The sequence below is a fragment of the Calonectris borealis genome, chromosome 9 (genome assembly GCF_964195595.1).
Source record: "Calonectris borealis chromosome 9, bCalBor7.hap1.2, whole genome shotgun sequence".
Lineage (NCBI taxonomy): Eukaryota > Metazoa > Chordata > Aves > Procellariiformes > Procellariidae > Calonectris > Calonectris borealis.
This window is the reverse complement of record NC_134320.1, coordinates 20,931,414-20,958,486: the sequence shown is the minus strand read 5'-3', so window position 1 is coordinate 20,958,486 and position 27,073 is coordinate 20,931,414. Positions and strand designations below refer to the sequence as shown.

Genomic DNA, 27,073 nt, shown 5'->3' with positions numbered 1-27,073 from the left:
ACTCTTGCCCAAGTCCGTGAAAGAAAATGGCTAAAATTTGTCTGCTTTTGGGCGAGATGAACATTTAACGGAGTCTCATGTCAGAAGGTCCCAGAATAACAATTCCATTCTGACCTTCAGTTACACAGATGATAAGATTTCCATGAATTCATTTTTGTATGAACTAGAGCATATCCAATCTTGATTTTAAAATTGCTAGTGATAGGAATCTAAAGAGACCTTTATAATTTTTTCTCCTACCTGGGTACTTGCAGATTGTGACCAAAAATCATTCTTTCAAAATATTAAAACTCTTCAATGATACTGTTTTACTGTGAGTTACATTTTCAATCCTTCTTTTTGTGGCTTTTTCCTGAACCCTCTCCAGTTTGCATACTTCCTGAATTTTAGACAACGGCATTTGGAAGGATGGGGTGGGGGTTGGTTGATTATTTGTTGGAATCAATACTTTCCAAGTCTCCTATCTTGAAAATATGGTTTATATTGCTCATGATATATCACCGCCATAAATGTTTTTTCCATCCTAAAAGTAGGCAGGCCTTATTAACTTTCATTATTTCATTCTGAAAGGCTGTTCCAGAAACTTCCTCAACCTCCCATTTTAAACTCTAATTTCCAGACTAAATTTATTAATGGTCAGCCTATACCTATTTGGGAGTCTTTTTGCTAGTCTTGTTTTCTGTCTTTTAAAGCCTTAGTCTCTCATTGATCGTTATCCGCTCTGTGTGCCTTGATGTGTTTGAAGACAACAATCCTAATCCTTCAGTGTTTAATCCTTCACTCTTTGTTTTGCTCACTTAAATAAGAAAACCCTTTTCCTGCTCTTTCCAACCAAGGGCCCCAAGAATACAGAATCCTGCTATTTCTTGCTTACTGTGCTTTTGACATGATGAAGCTTGCTCTCCGTCCTGCGTTGCTGAACAGTTTCAACAGAACACAGAGAGTGGTTCAACTGGACTTACTCATAGCATCTCCCTGACCGGAACTGCTCTATGAAATGTAGGTGGCAGTGTCACTGTGGGTGCTGCAAAATGAAAACAAAGAAATAATCACCTTATGTAGCCTTTTGAAAAAAGTTGTATCTACTGTCAGAGGAAGACTCTTGAGTTCCCAAAATTGAGTAGAGAAAAGATCCTCCCTTTTCTTATTTCAGTAAATACTTAAAGTAATTTAATTTAGTAGTTACTTCTAACTTACATTAAGTGAAAACTAAACTTAGAACAGATTCATCCTCGCCAGTCTGGTTGATGTGCTGCAAACCATTACGGCCCACAACCTAATAATAACCCTCTTAAACCCCATTTTCACTTAGGTATAACAATCTGCCTCAATATTAATCTGTAAACAACCCTGTCACTTTAACTACTATCATATGCACACTTCCAGAAAAACAAATTTTATCAGGGAAATTCAGATGCAGATTGCATTGGCTCAAGCCAGTTCTTGTTATCATTACTGACCAGAACTGTCTCCCATTTTGTAAATGTGGACACCCAGGCACCCCATGCAGTTCTGAAGTAATTTTTTTTTTTTATGTGTGTCCTGTTTTACTCATGAGGACAGCAGCATAGTTTGGTTTTGCTTTTTTTTAAAACCCCGAACACCTTTTTTTAGCAGTTGACATTGAGAGTCTGTGTCTTGGAAGCTGAATAAATGAACCTCAGGCTATTCAATCTTGGGGCAATGAAAATTTTTGGTGTAGAATTTTTGTAGCACAACTGTTTGCTTCGTATTACCAGGTTTCATACTTTATCCTGGAAAGTCCTGAGTGCCCTCTGCCAATAGGAAAGGGGGCACCTACCATTTTGCACGAAGGACTCTCTTACCTATGTGTGGCCTAGGCACCATTGAGAGAATAAATTGTGGGTAATTTCTGAAGATTTAAACAATCTTTATAATAAAAGGTACCCTCCAACATTCCTGTGGAATAAATATTACACAAAAATGAGAATATTCATGCACTCAGCATGTGAAAAGAGTAGATCACATAATTGCTTTTTTCTAAACACTACCTCATAGCCAAAGATATGAGTTATTGAGTGGAAAAACCATGGTGTTCTCTGGAACAAGCAGAGCCTATTGGGGTTTTTTTTTCCAATTAATTTGTGTCTCATTTCCCTTCATGCTTTGCCACAATGACTCAAGGCTCTACTGTCCACAGAGCTCTTCAGCTCCACTTATGATCTTCAGTTCTTCCCCAACAGCACCCTCCCAGCTCATCCCCATACTCTCAAATTACTCACTGGACAATGCAAGCACAGAGTACGAATGGTCAGAGAGTTGCATGCTAACCACCTGGCACATGGGGGGGGGTTAGCCAGCAGCACACAAGCTAAGCCGATGATGTCGAACCCGTATCTTTCCTTCCGTTGTGGCACATTTGAGTCTCCTTACCCAGTAGCCAGCTTTCTCAAAACTTTTAGGCCTGCATTACCTGAAATCCTCACCCCTGTGGCAGACATGGTTAAAAGTGGCAAAAAAGCTAGAGTGGGAGATTAACATGGAGAAACTAAAAATGAAAGTATTTGTGGGTAAAATACATCATGTACTCCTGTTCATTTGGGGCCGACATCTAACAGGAAAGATCAGCAGAAAGGACATTTGAAAGTACCGTTATTGGTATTTAAAGCTATTGCAAAAAATATACGCATTTGGCAAAGATACAGGCCTTTCATCAAGCTCTGCATGACTAAGCTTATGTGAGCATTGAGCTCACAGCAAAAGTCGGGTCCGATTGTGTTGTGAGGGTCATCGAATAGCAGAGTCATTTTGTGGGTTTTTTTTTTTCCCCTCCAGCAGTACATGGAGGAAGCAAGGACAGCCTGTCACCGGGCGATTCCCCGCCGTCCGGGTACCGGGCAGCCTCCCCAGTGGGCCGAGCCCGTGCGGAGGGGGCCGCTCGGTGTGGGACCAAGCGCACACGGCGGGGGCGCTCCCCGACCCGAAGCCAGGCCGGCGCACCAGCAGGGACAAAGACAGCGAGCGACGCGAACATGAAAGCAGGCTGCACGGGTGGATGACGGGCACCATCTTGATTGCACCGGGCGGCGAGCCAGGCCGCCTGAGGCGGCTCGGGAACGGAAGGTGTCCCCTAAGGCCCGGCCTTTTGAATCGTTATTCATTAAAAAAAAAAAAAAACACCGCATTTTCCCTGCAGCGCTGACTGCGGCCTGCAGCGCCAGCGCCGCTGCTTCCTCCGTTACCACACGGCAGCCGCTCCCGCGGGGCCAGGGCGAGGCTGCCGGGCCACCTGCGCCTCAGGGCGGGAGGGACTCCGGGAGCCGCAGAGCCCCATCACCCACCGCACCGGGCAGCGGCGGGGCGCGCGCGGCAGTCGGCCGCTCCCACTCCCGCGGGCCGCGGCGGGGGGGGGGAAGGCGGTGGCCGGCTGCCCTTCCCGCAGGGAACGCCCCGCTCCGCCGGCTGTGAGCCCCCCCCGCCCGCGGCGTGGGCAGACCCACCGCGCGCCGCGGGGGGAGGAGGGGCGGGGCGGCGCCGGAGCGGCCCCCACCCCGCGGGGGGCGGGCGGAGGGGGAGGGGGAGCCCGCCAGCGCTCCCCCCCGTGGTGACAGTTTCTAGAAGCACGTCCCGGCGTCCTTTGCGCTCTCAACATGGAGGAGCTGACGGTGGAAGTGCGCGGCTCTAACGGGGCCTTCTACAAGGTACCGGCGCGGGGAGGGTGTGGCGGCGGGGCTGGCGCGGCGGGGGCAGCGCGGGGGGCGGCCGCCCGGCCGTTTCCGCGCCCGGCCGGAGGCGGGTGGCCGCTGGCGGCCGTGGGGGGAGCCCCTGCGCCGGGCCGCGGAGGAGGGGAAGGTGAGGGGGGAAGGGCGTTGGGGGAAGGTGTCTGGGTGTGGTGGGGGCGGTAGTGGAGGGGGCTGCGGCGGGAAGGGGGGGTGTTGGGGGCTGGCGTGGGGGGAGGGGGGCCGAGGGGGCAGCGGGGATGGAGCGGGGCGGCGGTGGCTTGAGGAGGTGGTGACGAGGCGGGCTGATGAGGGCTTCTCTCAAGGGAGGTTAGTGTGTCGGAAAGGGAGAGCGCTGGGAGGGCCGGGGGGAGCGGATGCACAGCACGGGGATTTGCTTAGTCTTCATTTGGAAAGGGTGGGTGGGCGTGCGGGAGGTATTTTTGGAAGAAGCAGGGGCTTTGGGTGGGATGGGGTGAACTGAGCCGAAAACAATAATTTTAAAATATTTTAAATAATGTTTTAAAGAATTCGAGTTTATCTGTGTCATCAGAAAGCTTCCTTCGCCATCACCCTCCCTGGAATGTCAGGATGTTACAGGATCAATGCAAAATACTCTCAGCTGTTACCCGTCAGTCATTTTCCCCTAAGCCTGGCTTCAGATGTTTAAGAATCGCAGCTCTTTTTATGGCAAGAGCCTTCTGTCTTCCTTTCCAGGAGGGCTGATTCCAGCCAGTGTTGTGAGCACGCAGCGTGGCTGTGTTCTGGGAGTATTTAATCTCAGGACTCTCTTTAGCTATTGTGCCTAACCACATACACAGTGTGGTATTGCACATGCAATTTTACACTGGGGGGTGTGGGGGGTATCCTTTTTTTTTTTTTCCCCCCTGAATTTCCTGTGTGCAGCTGTGGATTTGGCTTGGAAGTCATGTGGTAATTGTACAGTATGTAAAGGCAGTTGGTGTTTAAAGGATTGTAACCAGTTGACTGCAGGAGTTAAGTTCTTTCAACTGGCTGTCTATTAAAAGAGACAAATAAGAGATACTCTTAGGAGGAAAGAATGTAATGGGGTAAGCTACATCCCCTTGCTAGGTAAGCCTCTTAAATTTTTACCAAAATCAGTAGATAATAAATTTTGTAAATCAGATACATTTTAGTTGGAGTTAAAATACCACACAGAAACCCACATCAGAATCATTTGCATTTAGAACAGGATACTCCTAAATAGAATTTTTTTTTTTCCCTTTTCCCCTGCCCGTTAGGAAGCCCAGAATTTGGAGACACTCTTCTGAGCTTTCCATTTTCTACCTTGTGATCTTGGACATATTTATAAACCATGGATTAGTTGTTTCTTCTGCTTAAGAGGAATGTGAGACTAATGGGAGTATTAGGAGATGTACTGAATTCTTAGACTGAAGGGATCTGTGTACACAGAATTTATTCCAATAAGCCTGATTTTAAATCTGCAACGATGACGTCTCCTCCTAAATCAGTGAGAATTGTCAGGCTTGGATTAGCACTATCATGTGTTTTAGCCCTGTGAACAGTGACTAACAAAAGCAGAATTTTTACTTAAAAATGGCGTTAATGGCTTTCAAATCAATGAAATGGGGATTAAGTCCAGTGATGGCATCTTCATGGTGGATGAAGTCAGGTTAGAGTGATTGGACCCATAGCGACCAAAGCCCCAACTCAGAATAATCCACTGTTAATGTGGAGGGGAAAAAAGGCCACAGAGCCCCCCCCAAAACAAAACCGAATAAAGCAAACTGAAACACAGTTTCAGAAGATTATTCTTGTGAGCTAAATGCAGTGAAATGTGTGTGTCAGTGACTCCATTTTGTGAGTCTTACTGTGAGATAGGCAGAGGTTATGTATGCATTCTGGAGCTAAGTAATGCTACTAGTAACTTTCTGTTTAAAGTTTCTGAAGCAAAGGAGGGAAGTGTGTCAATCTCATTTAGAAAGTATCTTATTTTGGACACCGATAGCATTAATAATACCATCTGTAAGATAATGAGAGTAGGCTCATCTTGTCTAAGCCCCATGTCACCATATAGGAGATGGCAAAAATTTACTGAAGAGAAAAGCAGAATTTGTAAGATGGGATGAAATTGCAGGTTTGCGCTCAGAACAGTCTGAATTCAGATCCATTAGCACAGCATACTTTCCGGTAAATGAGATGAGAAGGATCGTGCTATGCCAACAGAGATAAAAACCAAAATAATTATGTAAACAATTATGTGACAGGATTTTTTTAATGAGCTGTTAATGTGATCTGCAACTTAGATGTAGTAGAACAAACGTAGTGATTAAATCTGTTGGAGCATTATAGTGGGGGTTTTGGTAGTTATTAGAGATATAACCATGGTAAATTATACTCTTTATAGGTTCTTCTGTTGCTCTAATAACTGTTCTTCATTTTAGTAAAATTCAACTTTAACAGGGAATCCTGCGTACGTGTATTTATATGTATATACTATGGTTGCTATAGATTAGTAAGGAAAATTATGTTCTTCATTAAAATACATGAAAAGTCAAACTGTTTTTCATGATGCATAAATCAACGGACAGTAACTGTGGTTATGGTAGACACCCCAAGATAACTTTTTTAATGCTCTGTCCTGTACAAAAAAAATTATGGTCTAAATTTATTTATAAATCTCCAAACTAATTTATGCCTTTTTTTTTTCCGTTTTGCTTTAAATAAGTATATAATCTGGAGAACAGGACAGCATTTATTTTGTATTTTATCTCTGGTTCTCAACCAGTATACAACAGAGCCAATGTTTAGCCACTCCCTGCAGCTCAGAAGACTTTGCATATATCATAATAATGAGCACCCATTGTCTTTAGAGAACAGATAGCACTGATGGGGCTCAAAGTGGTCATGGTCTTCTGAAAAAAGATGAGGTTTGTGTTGTGCAACAGAGAGGAGAATGGACAGGGTTGATGAACCCTACTAGTTAAGGGTTTGCATATATTAGAAGTGTGGTGAGGACTTCCTGAGAGCAGAACAGTTGATGCTTTCTAGGTGAGTGCTAGATTGCAGGTTAGTTTTTATCTTTGGGACATTAGCATAGACTTCTTTTTTTGTGTGAAATGGCCAAAAATATCTGGATTTCTCTAGGCTCTAAGTGGGTTGGAGAGAATGAAAGTTGAATACTCGCAGCCTCATCTTGGCCTTACTGCAGTGTTTTCAGGATGATGATTCTCTGTGTCATTAGATCATTAAGTAATTCACAGAATTACAGATGGTTGAGGCTGGCAGAGACTGTGGGAAGTCATCTGGTCTGCACCCCTCCTCAGGCAGGGTCACCTAGAGCCCATTGCCCAGGACCGTGTCCAGATGGCTTTTGAATATCTGAGGATGGAGACTCCACAACCTCCCTGGGCAACCTGTGCCTGTGCTCAGTCACCCTCAGTAAAAAAAAAAAAAAAGTGGTTTTTTTGATGTTCATACAGAAACTCCCATGTTTCAGTTTGTGCCCGTTGCCCCTGGGCCTGCCAGTTGCTCTTGGCAAGAAGACGAAAGCTTCTGTTTTATCCAATATCTCCCTCAGCCTGCGTATATTCACTTGTATGCAAATTAGAGCCCTGGTTCCGCGCGTTATACATGAGTTCAGATGTCAGCTTACATGAAATAGGTTGGGCCTTACAATAAAATGAGGCCAAGGTACGTAAACTGAACACCAGATAACTTCCTCTACCTGAATCCTTCAGTGGCACTTGAATACCTCTGAAAGATCCATTGCGTTCTTCATTGTAGGGACTTATATGTGCTGAAAAACTGACTGGTGTGTTGCATGCCCTTGCGCTCTTTCTGTTCTAGAGTAGTAGCCATTTAGGTCAAGCAAGGGCATGAAACAGATAAAAATGTGAATTAGAATGAAACTCAGCCTTTAATTTACAGGGTCTAAAGCGCTTCCTTCTTGGTCTGTTCTCTTTCAAGAGGTGGAGTTGCTCTGGTAACAGGACTAACCAAAGTGCTGGTAGCAGGAGTTGGCATAGGCTTCAAAGTAGACACTAGCCAAAATATTACTAAGAGAGAAAACGATGAAAGAGAAGTACACAGCATTTCTCCACGTGTACAGTGTCAAAGAATGATGAGCAATTCTATGTGAGGAAAAAGTTTATGCATCAATAAAAAAATATTACGGCTTTGTAATTTTTCTTACAATTTTTAATTAGTGTCTTTGAAAACAACTCTGAGTTCTTCTGAATGGTTTTTAGCTTGATGGTTATTAAAATAGGAAACTGTCATTAAGAGTATAGCTTACACAGCTGCTTGTACCCAGTTACTATGCCAGGAAACATGGTAATTGCAATGACTTTTTTTTTTCCTTTAAAGATCTCAACTGTCTTATAATGGTCAGCATTTATTTATTGTATCTAGCCTTAATGGATGGGAAATTTCGGACATTTTAAAGTTATTACTGATTTTTTGAAAGTTGTGTAGACTGGTGCAAGAAGTATCTGTCGTCATTATTGCTGTTGATGAGCCATTCACTTGACCCTTTTAGGCTGATAAAAGGGAGATGCTGCAGGCAGTGGTTATTGATCGCTGATGTACATAATCAGTGGAGGGTGTCTTTCAGGAGTTTTGCCCTTTGGGAATATGCATATGAAGAAAGCAGTATAAGTAACGTGAGTCATTTAGACTTTCATAAATAAGCCTAAACTATGGGATTCAGTGAAGTTCTTGCATAACTGTCATAAGGACCCTTGAATTTACATATGATAATTATGATTGTGAATGGAAATAAGCAATAATGTCATAGATTAAACTGGGGTTGCTAAAATTGATAGAATAGTTCAGGATCTCTTTCTTATCTGATGGCTGCTTGTGATGTTTGTGTTTTGCAGCAAGCTAGATCTGCTTTCTTTTATCAATTCATTGTATAAGCAGGTGCAGCTAATCACTTCTAAAGAAAATAATACTTTATGAAGGGTAGTCTTTTTTGTCCAGTGATTTGATTATTTACAAGTTTCCTGTGTTTGCTTTAATTTTTTTAATTTTTTTTTTTTTCCCTGGGGGCTCAGCATGAGATACATCCCTTAGTAATAATTAAGTATTTCATATATTTGTTACCTGAAAGAGTTGTGTATGAATGTTAGTTAAAAAGACTAACGGTTCTTGCTTCTGAAAGGAGTGAAAGGATTGGTAATTGGATATAGGCTTCTTGACCTTTATGTCACTGATTCAGAAACAGTCCATGGTACCAGATGCCAAAGCGTTTACTGTTTGAAATTTGCTCAGCAGTGGGTAAGGTGATCTTAGTATAGTTTTTAGTGTGCAGGTATGTGTGACTCAAAAGCCAACACCGTGGCTATCCCTGGAAAGAATGTTTGCAGCTGAACTAACAGCACCTCATCTTTAGATTGGACTATGCTACTTGGGGGTCAGGTAAACTTAAAAAAGCAGGATGAAGCAGGAACTTGGATTGTATCTGCCTGTTACAAAGGTTTTGTGACTTTGCCTGAAACTGGATTTTTTAAAAAAAAAAAGTGTGTGTGTGTATATATGCAGAGACATACAGTTCACCGTAAGGGCACTTCAGTAAGTCTTGATCCGTTTATGTTATCAGCAGATCCTAATCCTAAATCCATGAGCAAAACCCAGTAAAAGGGAAAGAGTGTGTGTGTGTGTTATACGGTGAAGAAGTCTCAACTGTAGCGGTTTTGGTGGCAAATGATCCATTCATAGTTTCCTGACCTTTTGTTCATATTTAACAAGGTATGGCCCTGTGTTGGATTTGCTGGATCTCTGATCCCAAACCTAGGCAAGAGTCCTAGCGATATTACTCCTTGTTTTACAGGTGCTAGTGTTGGGAACCTGGCTTCTGCCAAGTGAGTGGCAGAGACAGGTCTGTACCAAAGTGCCTGGGGAGCCAGCACGACATTAATAGCCTGTAGTACAGTATAGTCTCCTGTCTGCCTCGTGAGCTGGGCTGCAGCAAGCAGGGCATACATGGACTTGCAGAGATCCAGCTCACAGCGTAAACTGAATGACTGACACTAATATCTGGACAGTCCAAATCAGAGGTCTGGCAAGATGAAGTCACATCAATTTTTCTTCCCTTCCTGCCCTCTGCGGTTTTGTATGTGGTGTAAAACATGTACAAATGTTATGTGTAAGCTTACTTGCTGATAATACAAATCATCACTATGTGTTTTTGATGCCAGAATATTTATTGATGATGTGTTTGGTGGTCTCTTGTTAGCTCTGCCTCATCACCTCTGTTTGGAGTGAGGATACATGGAATGATGTTTAAGGAACATAGAACATTTCAAACGTAGATACTGCCATTATCTATCTTAGGCAACATTGCTAAATTAAATTTCAGTAATGGACTACCTTGTTCATTTGAGCAAAAGTTAAGATGATGCATTATTACTTAATTTAGTAGAAAACGTTTTTGGTACAGTATCAGACATGACTAGTGCAAGCTTAGAGTACAAATCTATTTATATAGGTTACCTCACTGATAAAGAACTTCAAAATTCCTAATTGAAAACCAAGATATTTACTTCTCTGTTTTATGTTCATCACACCCTTTTTGAAGAAATGCTTGTGCATTTGTAGGATTTAATATAACTTTTAATGTAAAAAAAATCAGCTTTGTATTGCAAATATCTTAATGTCACAGGTTTTACAAAAAACCTTTTTTAAAAAAACAAATCTCTTGGCTCTTGGAATACTTCTTTAAAAATTATGCTAAATCTCATCCTGACATGCATGAAATCTGTTTCTCTGTTTTTATCTTGGAGTAAGTGACAACTGATAATGCTTATAGTAAAGGTCAGGGTTGTAGGTAGGAAAGTACTATGCAGGAATTCTTACTTATGACAAATGTTTTGATGATACTTTTGGCATGTTTCTTGGCAATAATGGAATAATTTCTTATAAAACTGTATTTAAAACTGATATTGAATTCTGATTATTTCTAGTTGTATTAAAAATGAATCATACAATCTATGATACTTCATAGATTGCTGTGCTTCAGTTACTGTAAATGTGATTTCTTCCCCACAGCTCTAGAGAAATTGACAATAGTAGGAAGAATTATACTTGGGATTTTTTACTTCTATATTACTCCTTCACTATTAGTCTTGTGTTTGTACAATTAGACTCTGATCAGACTGTTTTCAGGCCTTGTAACAATATAATTAAATAATTATGTAATTTTATTTAATGCTTTACATGTGTCCGTTTGTGACCTGAAGCGGATACCTGATAGATGTTATGTTTGATTTTGAGTTTCTCTCATATGTAAATACTGTGGAGTGAAAGAGTTTGAGAATGCCAATTGAAAATGCTTTTCAGATCATTTCAAGCAAGTTACTGCATACATGTCTGCTAGCCATGAGTCTGCATTATATTGTCGTATGGGAAGAGCAGTGTGCACACTTTGAACTGAAAGATTTCCTTGTGTGAAGGAGTTCCTGAAACCCACATGGTGTTATAAAATGTACAGACTCTCTGTTGGAATTTGTACTTTCGATTTTATTAAAAAGTGTTCAATGTTTCTGTTCATGCAGCTGATGTTTGTGTAGTGTCAGCTGTTAGTCTGCTGCTAGTCATATCTCTGCATTATTGTTCCACTTCAGCTTTCCCATTCTTCAGCAGGACGTTAGCTTGAAAATCAGTTGTGAATATTAAACCTGTTCGTACCATTACACGGAAAGCCAGACTTTACCTAGTAATGGACTAATTGTCTGAAATGCTGGAAATTCAGTGCAGTTGGGATTCCTTTTTTCCACTTCTTTTGTCGTATTAATGAAACCTGCAGCTAGTCAGTGGATTCAGGATTTTCTAAACTCTGCAGAGCATTATGTTCTGCATGTTTTTCAGGTGGTTTATGGTACCTGATTTTGAATCTGTCTTGATTCTGAAGTTCTGTTTTTTCACAAAGGAAAGATAATTGAATTCAGATCTGCAGAATAAATTTTTTAGCTGCTGAAGGCTGATGTTAGAAATGAAATATATATTTTTTTCTCCCCCATGTTGAGCACTGTGAGAGCATGTAATGACAAATAAGAAGTAAGGTTCAGCTATGAAATAAAATGGCATAATAGGGCAGACTAATATTGAATCACAGACTCTTGGAATGCAGATAAATGGTTTCCCATAGTAGGGAGGTAAATCTCTTTCCGTAAATACTGCTTTCTGTTGATAAGTTGTCATTTGGCTGAATGTTGGACTGCATGAGCTTGGTGTGCAGTGCTGTGACTTGGGTGTTTTGTCCCTGAATAGAGTTTGAGTGAATTGTAGTAGAACAATTCTTATTTTCTGCACTTCATGCCATGTTAATTCATCCCCATGTTGTGGCGTGCTTAAAGGGGACATTGGTAGCATAAATTTAGTAAAAGTTCTGCTTTACTTCTGTTGTTAGCTAACACATACTTCAGGCAGTAAAATTTTGTATGCTCTTTGCATCTTTACACAGACATAACTTCAGTATTCCTGTCCAGTTTACCTCTCCAGAAACTTTCTGGAAACTGAAAGTCCCTGATTTCAGGTGTATTTTATTGCCAACTGTTTCAGTTGCTTACCTTTCAAAGAGATTTGCCTTCCTTCCCTTGCAGTGGTAGGACGGCCTTTGAAAGGGTTTATTTTATTAGGAACACACAAGGTGGTTCAATGAGGTGATTTCTGGTGACCTGCTTTGTTCAGGATTACCAGTATCCTTTCTGCTAGAACCAGTCTTTTGTGTTGCTGGCAGATGGTTTTGAGTGATGCTCAGGGAGCAGAAAAGCAGGTTTTGAGCAAATGCCTTCACAGCATTGCCCAAGTACGAGTTCAGGTAAAAGAAGATTTGTTTATATACGCCCTTTGCAACCAGCTGTCAATGTGGGCTCCTTCACTGTCTGTCGTTACATCGAGGGATCTCCTGTGTCAAAATTTATCTTTCCCTGAGCTGACATATAATACCCCTGTGGGCTAGTTGCTCCTTGCACAGTTGATATGTTCTTCATCCTCCTCAGTTGGCAGTTTAAGTGGATATAATCCATTCAGCAGATTTCCTGGAACTTCTCTTAACATAGCTATGCAACACAACTCTCCTACTCCTTTAAAACTGCAGGTTCCTCCTTGACGTCCTGTGCTTGGGCAAATACCAGGCTATTCCAAAAGCAGGACTAGTTTGAAAGATCTTTCTTGTCCCTTTATCTGCCTGCCTTAACTAAGAGATGTAGGAACTTAATTTCTGCATGGATACTTGAGTACAGCTGGATCTATCAGGTTTTTCTTTGTCTTTAGGTTTTTAACATAATCGGTGCCCCCTAAAGAAGCCCTTTGTTTTTCAAAAGAAAGGAAGGGAAGTGGGATTTCCCCTCGGTTGTTCCTGAGATCATAGTAATGTGACACACAAAAACGTGAAATATTGTATTCTTTCTTTGTTTTCCTGTCAGGTCCTACAGGTATTTGGCCTCATACAGTCCTCAATTTGGTACTTGAAAGATAATACCATAACTAACTCTATGGCAGCCTGTATTGCCAAATTTTAGCCAAACTTGCTGTCATACCGTTCTGAAGGACAGTTGTTTGGGATTCAGCTTTGTGTTGAGAAGAACACCTATGAAGCAAATGCTGCTATGCACAGCTATTTGACATTGTATTGTGAGTTGTACTAATTGCTCTGGGCCTGAATCTCTCTCATTTTGTTCCTGTAAAACAGTTGTGCACATCTGTAGATAAAATAATAAACTCTGATAGTGAGTTTTCAGTTGTAAATGTGCTGGTCTGATTTGAGCAGTCACTTGAAACAATACCCGTGCAATGTATTTCTTAGATTTACCAACTAAGAGTATCAGCAACCTCATGCGAACAGTGGGATTGTGTCTTGGAACTTTCCTAAATTGGAACCGTAATATTAGCGGTGGTCTGCTGTTTGGCTTAGTTTCAGGCTGTATTGAAATTACTGCCTTGTTTTGATTTCACATGCATTCTAATAACAAGAATGTTTTTGTTTTAGGGATTTATCAAAGATGTTCATGAGGACTCGCTCACAGTTGTATTTGAAAACAAGTAAGTATTTTATGAAATCATCATTTGAATATTAGGTTGTTGTTTTGTTTTTGTGGTTTTGGTGTTGTTTTTTATTTGGTTGCTTTGACATTAAGAGGAAGTAATTTCATTAGAAAGGTATAGTCCTAGAAGTACAGGCTGACTATTCTGTTCATAGTCTCAATGAACTACTTTCTTGACTCACTGTATCAGAATTCAGCTCATCAGTTACACAGTCTTTTACACAGTCTTTTACATTTTCTTGGTATCTTTAGTGACGCCCATAGATGTGACAGCCAAATTTAATTAAAATATTAATCAGTGGCAGCGGCCTGATACTCTTATACTAACGCAGAAAAAGATGGAAAATACCAAAGTACTTCTATTAAATAAACAATTCTCTATATGTCTAAACTGAGGAATGCTGATCAGTGTTCTCAACCAGAGAGAAACTTATAGAAGTATCCTGACGGTGATTGATTTTTCTTTTTAACTTTTCAGAAAATAAATATACGTATATACGCAGTTCGAAGACTGTCATGGTTTAACCACAGACAACAACTAAGCACCACACGGTTCCTTGCTCACTCCCCCTGGGTGGGATGGGGGAGAGAATTGGAAGGGTAAAAGTGAGAAAACTCATGGGTTGAGATAAAGACAGTTTATTAGGGAAAGCAAAAGCAGTGCATGCAAGCAAAGCAAACCAAGGAATTCATTCACTACTTCCCATCGGCAGGCAGGTGTTCAGCCATCTCCAGGAAAGCAGGGCTCCATCACGCGTAACGGTTACTTGGGAAGACAAACGCCATCACTCCGAACGTCCCCCCCTTCCTTCTTCTTCCCCCAGCTTTATATGCTGAGCATGACGTCATATGGTATGGAATATCTGTTTGGTCAGTTGGGGTCAGCTGTCCCAGCTGTGTCCCCTCCCAACTCCTTGTGCACCCCCAGCCTACTCACTGGTGGGGTGGGGTGAGAAGCAGAAAAGGCCTTGACTCTGCTCAGCAATGACTAAAATATCCCTGTATTATCACCACTGTTTTCAGCACAAATCCAAAACATAGCCGCATACTAGCTAGTATGCGGAAAATTAACTCTATCCCAGCCAAAACCAGCACAAAGACCTATTTTTTTTTTAGTGGAAAAGAATACAAATCTGTAAGTCAATCTGGAGAAAGAATCATCCATGAGGCCCTCTTCATTTAATACATAAACAGAGCAGTGCTATTAGGGACTTGTAGTGGCAAGGTGAAGATAATCCATGGGATGGTAAAGTACAAATGAATACCTGTTGTTCAGCGTTCAGACTGATAACACCATGGGTTACCTGGGAGATTCCAGGGCTAATTTAAGATATTCTGGGAGCTACATCCTCTTTCCTGTTTCCCTTCCAGTTGCTAAATGGAGATCCTAAAAATGTGTCAGCTTTTGATGTGAAAATTGTTACTAAACTCTGCCACCACCAACCTGTAGATTAGTCTTCGAGCCTTTCTTCAAGAAAGATTGCTGGGTAATAAAGGTAATACTAGGGAGCATGTGAGTGTGTGTTTATAAACAGTAATTTATAATCTTGAATATATAATCTTAGGGTGTGTATGTGTATACATGTATGTGTGTATACATATATAAATGTGTATTACAATAAATCCTAGGGAGGGGGAAAGAAGTAATCCTAGGGTTTAGCCTGCAAAGTCCAGTCTTTGTTTCTTTCTAACCTGTGTTGTCTAGCCCTTCTTTTATGAAAAATAGTTAGAAGATGAGGTGGCAACCATAATTTGTACTAACACTTACTGAGGTTGTTATGGAAGTTGTTACTGTCTCCTAGGTTTTCATACCCCCACCTCAAAACCCAACAAACAGAAAAAACTATTTGGGTCCTTCATCCTATCCATGGTCTGAGGAGATGTGACAAATCTTCGGTTTCATATTCAACATCCATATTACTTTTCTTTAAGGTAGGAGGCTCATGCCTTCAAAGCGTATACATTCATATCAGAAACCAAGGGAGCTAAAGGAAATGCCTGTGACTCACAGCAGGGGTCTAATTGTTGACAAACACATTTCCGGTGTTTAGTATCCATGTCATTCATGTATTTTACAGAAAGTCTGGCAGCAGCAGCCATGTTCCAAAAAGGATGGGCTACAACATATGTCAAGTGTTTTGTTGATCAAAAATAGCTCTTACCAGGAAGTGCGTATACAGTTCTAGTCAAATTCTTCTGTGATGTAAATCTGATAAATTATTACCCTTTTTACTGAGTTAAATTCATAAAGGCTTTAGTAGAAGCAAAGTTGGCAAGAGTGTCCTGTCCTGAATGTTGTGATAGTGATCAGGACTAATGAAGTAAACACATCTATTCCGCTAAAGGCAGTCTAAATTGTCAGTTTGCATTTTCCGCTATTGTTAACCAGTCTTTATCTACAGCTATGGTAAAGTTCCCAAAGTTGGTGTACTAGCACAGACTGTTAATGATGATTTTGTGGCCACAGGAATAATTAATCTCTGGGCAGATATCCTTGATTCTTTAAAGAGACATTTTTATGGAGGTAAGGAGGTGGAGAATGAACACAGAAGCTTCAGGAACAGGAAACTTTTATTACTGTGTAAGACAGAAAATTGGATCTTGAGGTGCAATTTCATATAGGCCCATTGGAATTTGAAGCAGCCATATTGAAAGAAAGACTATTCCGTTGTAAGAAGGAAGCACCTCCCTTTTTTGGAATTTGTGCCGGATATTTGGGATAATCCTTCTGACTATTAGGCATCGGTTCTGTCAGATCCTCTTAGTAGGTAATTTGTAGCCAGTCACAAGTCATTTCTTAAAACGTCTTGTTTTGCATTTCACCAGTGATATGCTCTGATTTTGAACCTTTTGCCATCAAAACTTTGACTCCTCATAGTCTGAGAACTGAGCCACCTGTGCACTTTTCCACTGTTTTATTAAAAAATACCAAAACATCTTGCAGCTGATAGGGGTAAGTCATTATTGGCCCATCAGCTTCTAGTGGATGGAGTTCCTTTAGATGATTAGAGATGGAACCAAAATTAGCCTACTGCAACTTCAAGTGGATTTTATTGAAGGTACAAGGTCTCTTCAATCATAGCGCCTCATTATTGCAGTTTATAACTTTCTGTAAGCTCCCATTTGCTAGATTCTTTAACTACAAGGCACAGTTGAAATTCTCAAGAGAACTTTAAGCAGCTCATTTGAGTTTGCAATATTTTTGATCCTGTTGTTCAGTTATGATTATTATGCTCACACTGTTTCTAAACTGAGTTTTATATGCCCTATAATTTAGGGAATGCATTTTTTCCTCAAGTCTATTTGCCTTTGCATCTGCGAGAGTAATAACTTCACAAAGGTGGGGAGGGGAAGGAAAAACCCAAACCCCGAGTTTAGTGACCGTTATAGTTGCAACAGGGCAATTGAATTGCAAGTGATTTTTTTGCCAGCCCCCTTCACCATTTCTCAGAAATAGAATGAGATTTAAACAACATTTTATGGCCAAAATACCTTCCAACTTCAACAAAAGCTATCCATAATCTTCATGGGTTTTTCTTGTTTTTCAAAGTTCCACTGTAGTTAAAAGAAAAATAAAGTGTATAATAATCCTAGAGCAAAACTATATGGATACCTCACATCTTTATCAAGTGAGGTACTTGAGCGAAGCTGTCTTTTCAGAGAAAACATACGAATTTATTCATCTTGTAGAAAGTTGCAGAAGGGCCCTTTGCTCTTAATGCTGAGATTTGTTGTAGTAACTTAGGCTGCTCTGTCTGCATGTGTTAGAAGTAAGCAAAACAAATTACTTGCAGTAATCCTTACTGTTACCAGTTGGTACTGTCTGTACCTGATGCAAACTTTGATTAAGATCATCATAAATGATGGTCATTGGAATGCTTTGACAGATATCATCAAAGTTCCTCAAATATTCTAAGTTAATAAGGTTTTTTTTGGGGGGGGTGTTTTCCCCTGATTTTATTTCAACCTGTGTAGGGTCTTCAATTGGGTTTCTGACTAAAAGGGTGAGGAACAGCTGATGGTATTCTGTGACATTCACAGAGTAAAAGGAAAAGGAATTTCGGGAGAACATAGAGGATGTGCGCCAGTAGTCTTCATAAAATGCACCTAAAGCATACACTTCTACAAGTAAAATGCTTTGTAGAGCCACCTACGGTAAAATAAATAGTCTTTCTATACAAGGAAGTAAAATTTTAATTTTATATGCCTAGTAGTAATTGTTATGATAAGCAGATGTAAAGGTATGTTTTGAACTGAATCTGTTTACCAGGCACTTACTGGGGAGTCTTAACAAGTTTGTAAGTAGAAATGTAAAGTTTTGTCAATGATCAGAGTCAGATTTTCCTGGAATACTTAAAACATCGATGGTAAGTAGTTGAAATGTTAAGTATGAGGTGTTCATCCATTAAAAAATGGATGAACCCTATGGTGGACTGCAAAGATAAGCTTACATCTGTATAAAGGCTTTATGACTTGAACAGTAGAAATGTAAGTACCTGATCTAATAATCCTTTCACTGGGGTTTTATGAAAGCCATTTAGTGAACCCAGTCAAGTTAAGTTTTTAAGTTTATTTTAAAATTGTTTTCTCATTAATATCTTCCCAGATATTATTTTTGTCGTGACAAGAAAGGGTTATTTTGTTCCTTTGCTTATAAGGTTTGCTTTCCAGCAATGAAGAAACAGACTTGATTATATGGAAAGAGTGAGTTTTAACTAAACTCAGAGCTCTAAAAATAAAACTAAGAAGACAACAGGAATATTTTAGAAATAATGTGTAATGTCTCTTCAACTTCCAGTTGGCAACCAGAGCGCCAGGTACCCTTTAATGAAGTCAGATTACCACCACCCCCTGATATCAAGAAAGAAATTGGTGAAGGAGATGAAGTGGAGGTGAGTTTATCCTGTTGAACTGTCCTGAGGCATAACTGATTGTCCGTTCAAGACGGTGATGATGATTCTAAGTACATTAGCACAGTGAAGACTTAAAGTGGAGCATGTCTCTAGTAACGGATTTATTAGGCTTTCAGTGAAACTGTGACATTTCAGGTTTTTCACAGAATTACCAATGGAACTTTCTCAGAATCTAAAACTTAAAATTGCTGAGAATGTGTCAGAATTAAAACCAAAACTGGGTAATTTCCATTTTTGATCTGGAATGTAACTGTTGGAAATGTTTTGATGTGAAGGTGTAATAGAGCTCTTCCAATAACAAGAGTTTTAATCCAGATGAAATATCTGGTACAATCTGGTAGGAAGTTGTGTGAATGATACTGTTTTACAGAGAAACAGTGTTAATTAGAAATAATGTATTAAACGAGGAAACTAAAAGGTGCATGTTCTGTTCCCACCACAGTATCTTTAGTAATTTAGTAAATTAGTTTAACTTCTGCTTTTCACTTTACTTGTCCTTAAAATCAAAGTAATGAGTTTCTTTAGGATAGCGTTACAGTTTTGGGCTATAACAATGTAGTATAGGTGCTGGGTTTTTCTGTTATTTTCTTTGAAATACATGCTATTTGTTGGCTTTGTTAGAAGTTAAATGTAAAAGATTATTTTCTATCTCCTTGCTATTACAAAATTTGTTTAGCCTGCGTGCAAATGACTGGCCTGTCAGAAGTGTATAAGGAGTAAATAAAACTTACAGAAGATGAGGAAAACGAAAATTTCAGAAGTCATCTGTTCTATATCTGATCTTGTGTTAATTTGGTAGTGTTTGTTAAATACGGAATATGTAGTCATATGATGACTTGCCTCATTTCAGTAGTCCTAGGTATATCAAGTAAGCCAAGGACAAAACAAAAAATCTTAATTGTGGAGTTACTTCTATGTGTGAACTTTCAGTGTGAAGACAGTGTTTGAATTTAGTGAGGAATTGCCCCTGAATAAGCATTAAGCCAAGGTTTTATCTTCCTTTAGAAATTTCTATTGAATTGTCAATAATCTATGCAAAGGAAATCTGTTCACAATCCTTGTACTGCAAAATAATAAAAATTCGTGCAAGAAACACGTGCCTTGATAATTTAAACAAAAATTACTTTTGTGTAGCAGACTGTTGCATTGTAATGAAAATTAGAAAAGCTGGGATGTTCTTTCTTCATTATATGTGCAGGAAAGTGAATTATGTCTGAACGTGCTCTCAGTGTTTCTTACTACTTTCATTTTCAGGTTTATTCTAGAGCAAATGACCAAGAACCTTGTGGCTGGTGGCTGGCAAAAGTTCGAATGATGAAAGGAGAGGTAAATTATTTTAAAACCTACTGATTTCATGCTATTATGTTAAATACAGTGAATATAAAAGGTCTTTGTGATGGAAAAACTATGAATAAAGTACTACCAATACAAAAACATGACAAAACAGTAATAAGTTAAAGTCACTTTGGAATGACCCATGCTGCATTACACAACTGAGGGTTGTGTTTTTATAGCTGAGCAAGTCACTTCCATTGTTTGTAGTTTAATTGCTTGGAGGACTGTGTGCATGCATAAGAACAGGACTTCTAACCAACCAATTTGTGAATTGAACTTGGTGCTAAAAATTAAGTAAAGCGGTGGTTAAAGTCAGTGTTTAAACTCCATAAATTAAGCGTGATGTAGCTATCGATGTGTGTTGCTGTGGGTTCTTTTTTGTGTATGTATTTCTGCTGAGTGTAGTGCAAAGACACTGCTTTAGTTAGTTTGCTTTTACATATGTCAGGTTTGTATTTTACTGTTGACTCTTAGAGTTGCACCTGCAAAGTAACTTGTACATTCAGACACCTAAGTGTATAGAGCTATGGCAGTGTCTGGTGCATTCTCATTAAAGCTTTTTGCGAAATGACAGCAAGAGAATTTAACTTTGTAGTAGGAAGTGTCCTGTGTTTTGATGCTTCTACTGTATTAGATTCCTAAAATCAAAGGAAACAGGGTTGAAGAAAAAAAAGTCCAATTTCTGATATTCTTTAAAAGCTGTCAACAAATACTAACTGCTGTTGAGCTCTGTGAGGGCAAGGTGGTGGTAGACAGTTATCAAAGGAAGATTCTGTGTCTTGATGCTTGTGGATGATCAGCTTGTTAAGAAAGCAAAAAGGAGAGAACTGATATAAATGATAGAATTCGTCATTTGGGGCTAATCTGCTTCTCTTACGTGTCACAGAAATTTTGAATTTTACTGTCAGTTACCTTACTATGCTGCTTATTTCAAAAAAAGTAGTAAAAGAAAAATTTTTATTTCTGAATTTAAATGCAGTTTTATCCAACTCCTTAATTTTCTAGTATTTTTGACAGAAAAAAAAAAAAGATTTTTCATCCTCATATGGCTGGTATCTTTATACAGCATTGGCAAATTTAGTTATTTTATGGAATTGTTCCCCCCAAAAAACCTCACAGTTTAATTTTGACTTCTTTGTGTACTTTAACATGGTTTTGTATTCAAATATTTTTTTCCTCAAAGTAAATGTGAAATTCACAAAAAACCCATGTATCTAATGATAGTTAGCTTTGTGATTGTTCTGATAAACAGAACTATCTTTAACTAGTGGAGTTAATTTTTTTAAAGCATACGGTGGTAGTTCTCTTAAATGTAGTGGTCTGTTTAGAATTTATTTTTCATTATTATTACTTAACTTGTTTTGTGATATGTTTCAAAGCAGCTTTGTATGATTAGGATGATATCTAAGCTAAACTTAAAACTTGAAATTGGAAAATAGCATGTGGAAAAGTATGTCACAACCTTAGTGACTTACTTTTTCCTGATACTTGAGTAAATTGTGTGTGTTGACAAAAACGGGTACCAGTTTTGAGGGAGGAAGAGGAGAAGGTACTGCTGCACTCCCGAATTGTGCACAGGTGGAAGGGAGGATAGGAGAAGGCTGCATCCCTAACACAAAGCCAGGCTTCAAGGAAACTGCACACAAGCTTCTTCATACTTGCATGTGTTAGGTGGAAGTGTAGGAGTAGATTATTGGTAGCTGTTAAATCTTCTCAGTTCTCTTGCCTTCCTAAATTTGGGATGGTGTGTATCAAAAGGATTGATTGAATTTTTATTTTCCTTTTGATCTTACATGATTGACAGGTAGTTTGCCCACTGAATCAGTGGATTTGCCTTGTTTTTTGTTTTTGCTTTTTTTAAACTGTTGCAGACCAGGTGTTTCAGTGATGAATGAGTTTTGTTTGCTTCTCTATTAGGTTTTTTTTTTAGAATTAGATCTCCAGTAAACATTTTGAATTTTGGAACTTGAACTGGACTAAAGTAGGTATTTAAAGAGGGATGAACGTGAGAAAAATCAAAGATGCTATTGTGGGGGACTGAAATTAGGCTGATATGGTGCCCTGACTTCACTGAGGTATGAGATGGGTACTGAAGTATGTCCAGGCTCATTTGTGTAGAATTGTAGCATTATATCAACTCAGATTTATGTTTTAGTCTGCATATTCATATTTTGTACTTTCTTGGTGATGCTGGTAATGTTACTATGTCTTTGTTGTTCCTTACTGAACTTACCAAAACAAAAAAATTCTTCCATAGTTTTATGTCATTGAATATGCTGCTTGTGATGCCACTTACAATGAAATTGTCACTTATGAACGACTCCGACCTGTGAATCAAAATAAAACTGTCAAAAAGAACACCTTTTTCAAGTGCACGGTGGATGTTCCTGAAGATCTGAGAGATGCGTGAGTAGCTCTGCACACTTTAATAAGGCATTTACGGTGTTTGAGGGGGGGGAAAAACCCCACTTGGCTTATATTTTAGAGGCCAACTTACAAGTCCATGAAGAACCTTAAAGGTGGAGATGGCTGCAGTAGCTGGTTTAGAAACTACTGACGGGATCCCTGCTGAGCTTTTGGGGTGGGGACAAAAAGCAAGTTCTGAGATGGGAGCTTCAGGTCTTGCTTTAGTCTTGGACAGGTGATGCACTCAGAGTGGGCCTCTGGTACTGAGACTTGCCGAATAACCATGATGGCATACAGTCCATAGAGAAATAAGCTCTGGAACCATGTTAAAGAGAACGGGAATTTTCCAGTTTCTGAGCAGTCTTTGCCATAAACTACTCTGAAACGTTCTTGGTTCTGATTATGATATTGCATGTTCTGTTTTCATGCCGCTTGTTGAAATAACAATCGTTTTGTCTCCTTAGGTGTGCTAATGAAAATGCACATAAAGATTTCAAGAAAGCTGTGGGAGCATGTCGAATTTTTTATCATGCTGAATCTGCTCAACTAATAATACTGGTAAGAAATTATTTTTATGTAAATGTGGCATGAATTTTTAGTATATTATTTATTGGAAGTATATCGCCAGCTGTATATTTTTATGGAAAAAGGTTTAACTTGTCAAGCTATGTAAATCGTGAAAGATTTAATATAAGTACATGTGTTTAAATTTAATCTTTGGGGGTAGGCCTTTTGGAGGGGCTACAAGCACTGCACTGCATACAGCCTAAATTTAGGAGCAGCTTTCAGTCTCATTGCTTTTAGGATTTTTGTCATCCACAACTGAGTGCAGTTTCACTGATTTGTGCAGATGGCTCAAAGCTAACTCTAGCTTACTCTGCTCTGGAGCAGTAGGTTTTCCTCCTGTACTCTATGACACTGTGCACCTGGACCTACAGCTGGGTTTTCACGTGAAGAACTGCATCAGTTTAGCATAGCCATTAAGGAATTGTTCATTGAGATTCTTCCATGAAGGTTTTCTCTTATTACATAGACTTTTCCCAGCATTAGTTTCTCTTCACAGTTCTGTTTACTTAATATTATCCACTTGAACCTCGCTCTCCAGAATTGCGTTTTTCTTGCTTATTTCCTTAGCTCTGCCATTCAGACAGTGAGTGACAAGTATGTATATGGTAGAATGATATTTAGTTTCTTTGTCTGGGGAACATCAAGGAGAAAGAATTACTGTGTATATCCAGCAGCAATATCTTTAGCGTAAAATATGCCGTGAGTGAGAACAGAAAATTGTTGGTTTGCAGAGGTGGTGCTGAATTTCTCATGCTTTGTTTTGAGGAAGAATAATGTCCATGTAAGTACTAGAAATTTAGATCATGATTATGATTTAGTTTAAATAGATTCCTGATTTATCCTTTAAATGTGGATTTGCTTAAAAAATGAAACTTCATGTTCTTTTTCTTCTATAGTCTGCCAGCGAAGCGACAGTGAAGAGAGTGAATATACTGAGTGACATGCATTTGCGCAGCATTCGTACCAAACTTATGCTTATGTCAAGAAACGAAGAAGCTACAAAACACTTAGAAGTAAGCCATAGCTTGTAATTCTTGTTGCTTGAAACTGAGCACATAACTGTACATTACATTGAGTGCATGTGGATGAGTCTTACTTTGTTTTTCCTTCAGTGCACGAAACAGCTTGCTGCAGCATTTCATGAGGAATTTGTAGTCAGAGAAGATTTAATGGGACTTGCTATAGGAACACATGGCAGTAACATACAACAAGCCAGAAAGGTTCCAGGAGTTACTGCCATTGAACTTGAGGAGGATACTGGTACTTTCAGAATCTATGGAGAGGTAAGGGGGAAACTTTGTATGAATCTGATGAGCATTTCACTCTATATCTGCTTTTAGAGTGGTGAGAGCTGTATCCAGAATTAAGAACTGGAAATAGTTGAGTAGTCGTCTGAGTGTCTATATGCATGTTCACACTATGGCAGTTTGTACTACAGGTATTTGACTTCATTGCAGTGGTGACTTCCATAAGATCTGTTCTGTCCTAATCAGTCCATGTGCTGAGGCATGAATTCTATAACTGCACCGTACATATCAGTCAACCTGAGAGAAGTATCATTTGCTGCTATTTTACTTGATCATAGATTTATTTTTTTCCTTCAGACTGTATATGCTATTCTTGTTGGTTCTCCCTGTCCCCCATTTCTAGTTCATGTGTGTTTCGCTGTGTGGCATCTGCTCCTCTGACATAGCCAAATGTGCTAAAGCGTATATATGCTGCTTCTAACCCTTTTATTTTGGCAATTTAATGCTGGCTTTGGCAAAATAATGCTTACTCCAAGTTAATTCCATTTGTGTGACTCTTTAACTGATGTGCTTTAAATCTTACAAGTGCCTTGAAATGTAGCTGGTCTTTGGAACAAAACAAAGATCCATTCAGGAGGCAGAAGAGTAATGACAGAGAAGGCACTGTCACCAGGACCCTGTCAGAACATTTCTTGCGGGTTTTTTTCCCATGTTACCAACTCTACAGGTGCCACTAGCACCTGAGCCTGTGGTGTTAACACTTTTAGAAATCCTCGGTTGTCTACTGTGTCAGGAATCTGTGGTCTTGAATTATGCTCCATGCATGTCAGGAGTAGAACCTGGTGTGATCCAAGGGTCAGGTGAAGTTGATAGTGCTGAGGGGAGGCCAAACTTCTGTACTCTTCAGTATCTCTGAAGTTCTGTGTCCTTTTTTTTCAAATCTTAAACACTTCCAGGGTATCAGGGTGGCAACAGATCCTTCTTTGACCTAGTACTACCAGTACATCACATTTCACAGTTCATGAAGAAGAATCGGCCAAGTTTAAACACAGCAGAATGTCTCATCAGTTTTGATCTCTTTAACGTGAATGATGTGATGCTGAAACTTGCGGAAAGGTTATGACTGTCACCAGCCTCTTACAGTAGTGCACAGCAATGATTATAAATACCAGATGCCCCCTAAATAAAAATGCCTTTAGACACATCCAGCCTCGTCCTTCCTAGAAGTGATAGCTGCTTCTAAAAAAGCCAGGCAACCTAAATATGCCACGTGACGAGGGCTTCAGCATCTGGGTATACTTGTCTACTCTTTTTGCCTCTTTTCAGCTGAAGCTGGCAAGCAGCCAGGCCCTAATGGCTGAATGTGTGGGCAGACAATTTTAGGCTGTGGGATGTGTGGGAGTAGTGATCTAGTGTCCTTGACATTGTAGTTGGGGTCTGAGGGTCTCCCATAGCTAACGTTTTGCATACAAATAAAAGTTTAGTGTTGCTCAGAGCCAGAATCTTTGAGGAAGGAACAGGAGATAAATTTTAAAGAATATTGGAAAGCTATATGATTGGAAGGAAGCTAAACTGTAAGGGATGCTGTTCATGCTTTTTGCTTGTCTGGTCAAGACCACTTTGATTCAAAGATCCTTCCCCTTCTGCCTGCACTGCTGCTTGTGATACCTGTTACGGAGACCACAGTACTGTGAACTTCAGAGTTTGGACAGCGAGTGGTTATCGCTACCTTTGAAATCATGTGCTTCCCCGGGAGGGAGAGCCTTATCAGAAACAGAAAAGCTTCTCTTAGGCCTTCATTACTGCCGAAATTGAATTGCATTCAGTTCTTGTGCAATTCTTAACACGTGAGCTTCTTCCCTCATATACCATTTTTTAAGATACTTAACTGTATGATAACCATTCCTTTGGATAGAAGGATAGCAAGATCCTATCTATCCTGGCTTTTTCAGGAGACTGTTACTTCTAGTTTTCCCTTTGGAGTAAACAAGAAAACTCATTTTCCCTTTGGAGCTTTCATGAGCTCAGTTCCATTTAAACTAGGAGACTAATATGCCTTTTATTTTATTTCTTGAAAAAAGACTTGTGTCACAATGGAAAAAGCATTGTTCCCTGCCATGACTTCGGAGGGCTTCGTCTTTACCTGCATGGGATAAGGCTTTTCAAATGATTCCCAGAGGTAGTTTTGTTTTTTCCATTAGGGAAGGTCTAAAAGAGCTACCAGGACTTTGGAGAGATTTTCGAAACCTTGTCTCAGAAACTGGTGTGAGAGTCCCAAGACAGATCCACAATTTGTAACAGGAGTGCACTCCACCAGTGTGTAGCCACTAGATCTACGTTAGTGACTGTGTTACATTTTCCCGAAAATCTGCAGCCATACAGTTCTTGTTTGACACTCATTTCAAACCATTCTGCTGCAAAAGGTATAATGCTGAGTTCAGAAAAATACCCGGCATTTAATCTTTCTATTAAAGACTGTTCAGGTAACCTGGATGTGTCTTGATTGTATGGGCTACTAAGTGAAGTAACCAAGCATGAATGGACGTGTAGACTGTAATTCAAAGTTAGAAAGGTGGTTACTAGTAACTGGAATTCTTTGAGGTCTTTAATCCATGTGCATACATTTTTAGAGAGAGAAATTATTTTTCTTTTCCTTTTCTGAATTACTAACTGCGAGGAACTGAGAATACGTTGTCCAAATCAGCTTTTTATGCTATCTCATGTTGGGGTGTGAATGAGTCATACAGGCTGTACTTGCACAGTGCTTGTGGCAATGTGTAGATACGCATTTGGGTGTACTGGAGAACTGCAGTTACTGGCAGTTGTTTATTTTCTGATCCTGACTGCTTCTGTGAAAGCAGTCACTTTGGTGAAAGAATTGATAAAACATACCT

General features: G+C 39.8%; 1 protein-coding gene across 6 annotated transcripts in view; it reads left to right on the top strand.

The window, feature by feature from the left end:
- The first annotated feature begins 3,475 nt into the window (after positions 1-3,475).
- Positions 3,476-27,073, top strand: part of FXR1 (FMR1 autosomal homolog 1) — a 38,779-nt gene continuing 15,181 nt past the window's right edge. For 3 of the 6 annotated variants that reach the window (XM_075157322.1, XM_075157321.1, XM_075157319.1), the window contains exons 1-8: positions 3,477-3,662; positions 13,657-13,709; positions 18,510-18,603; positions 19,879-19,950; positions 22,217-22,365; positions 22,830-22,923; positions 23,829-23,945; positions 24,045-24,215. In XM_075157322.1, coding sequence (XP_075013423.1) covers positions 3,612-3,662; positions 13,657-13,709; positions 18,510-18,603; positions 19,879-19,950; positions 22,217-22,365; positions 22,830-22,923; positions 23,829-23,945; positions 24,045-24,215 — 801 coding nt within the window. In that variant the 5' untranslated portion in view covers positions 3,477-3,611. Of the gene's footprint in view, positions 3,663-3,791; positions 3,814-13,656; positions 13,710-15,097; positions 15,208-18,509; positions 18,604-19,878; positions 19,951-22,216; positions 22,366-22,829; positions 22,924-23,828; positions 23,946-24,044; positions 24,216-27,073 lie in introns of those variants that run through there. The other 3 variants (XM_075157320.1, XM_075157324.1, XM_075157323.1) reach the window with 3 other exon arrangements.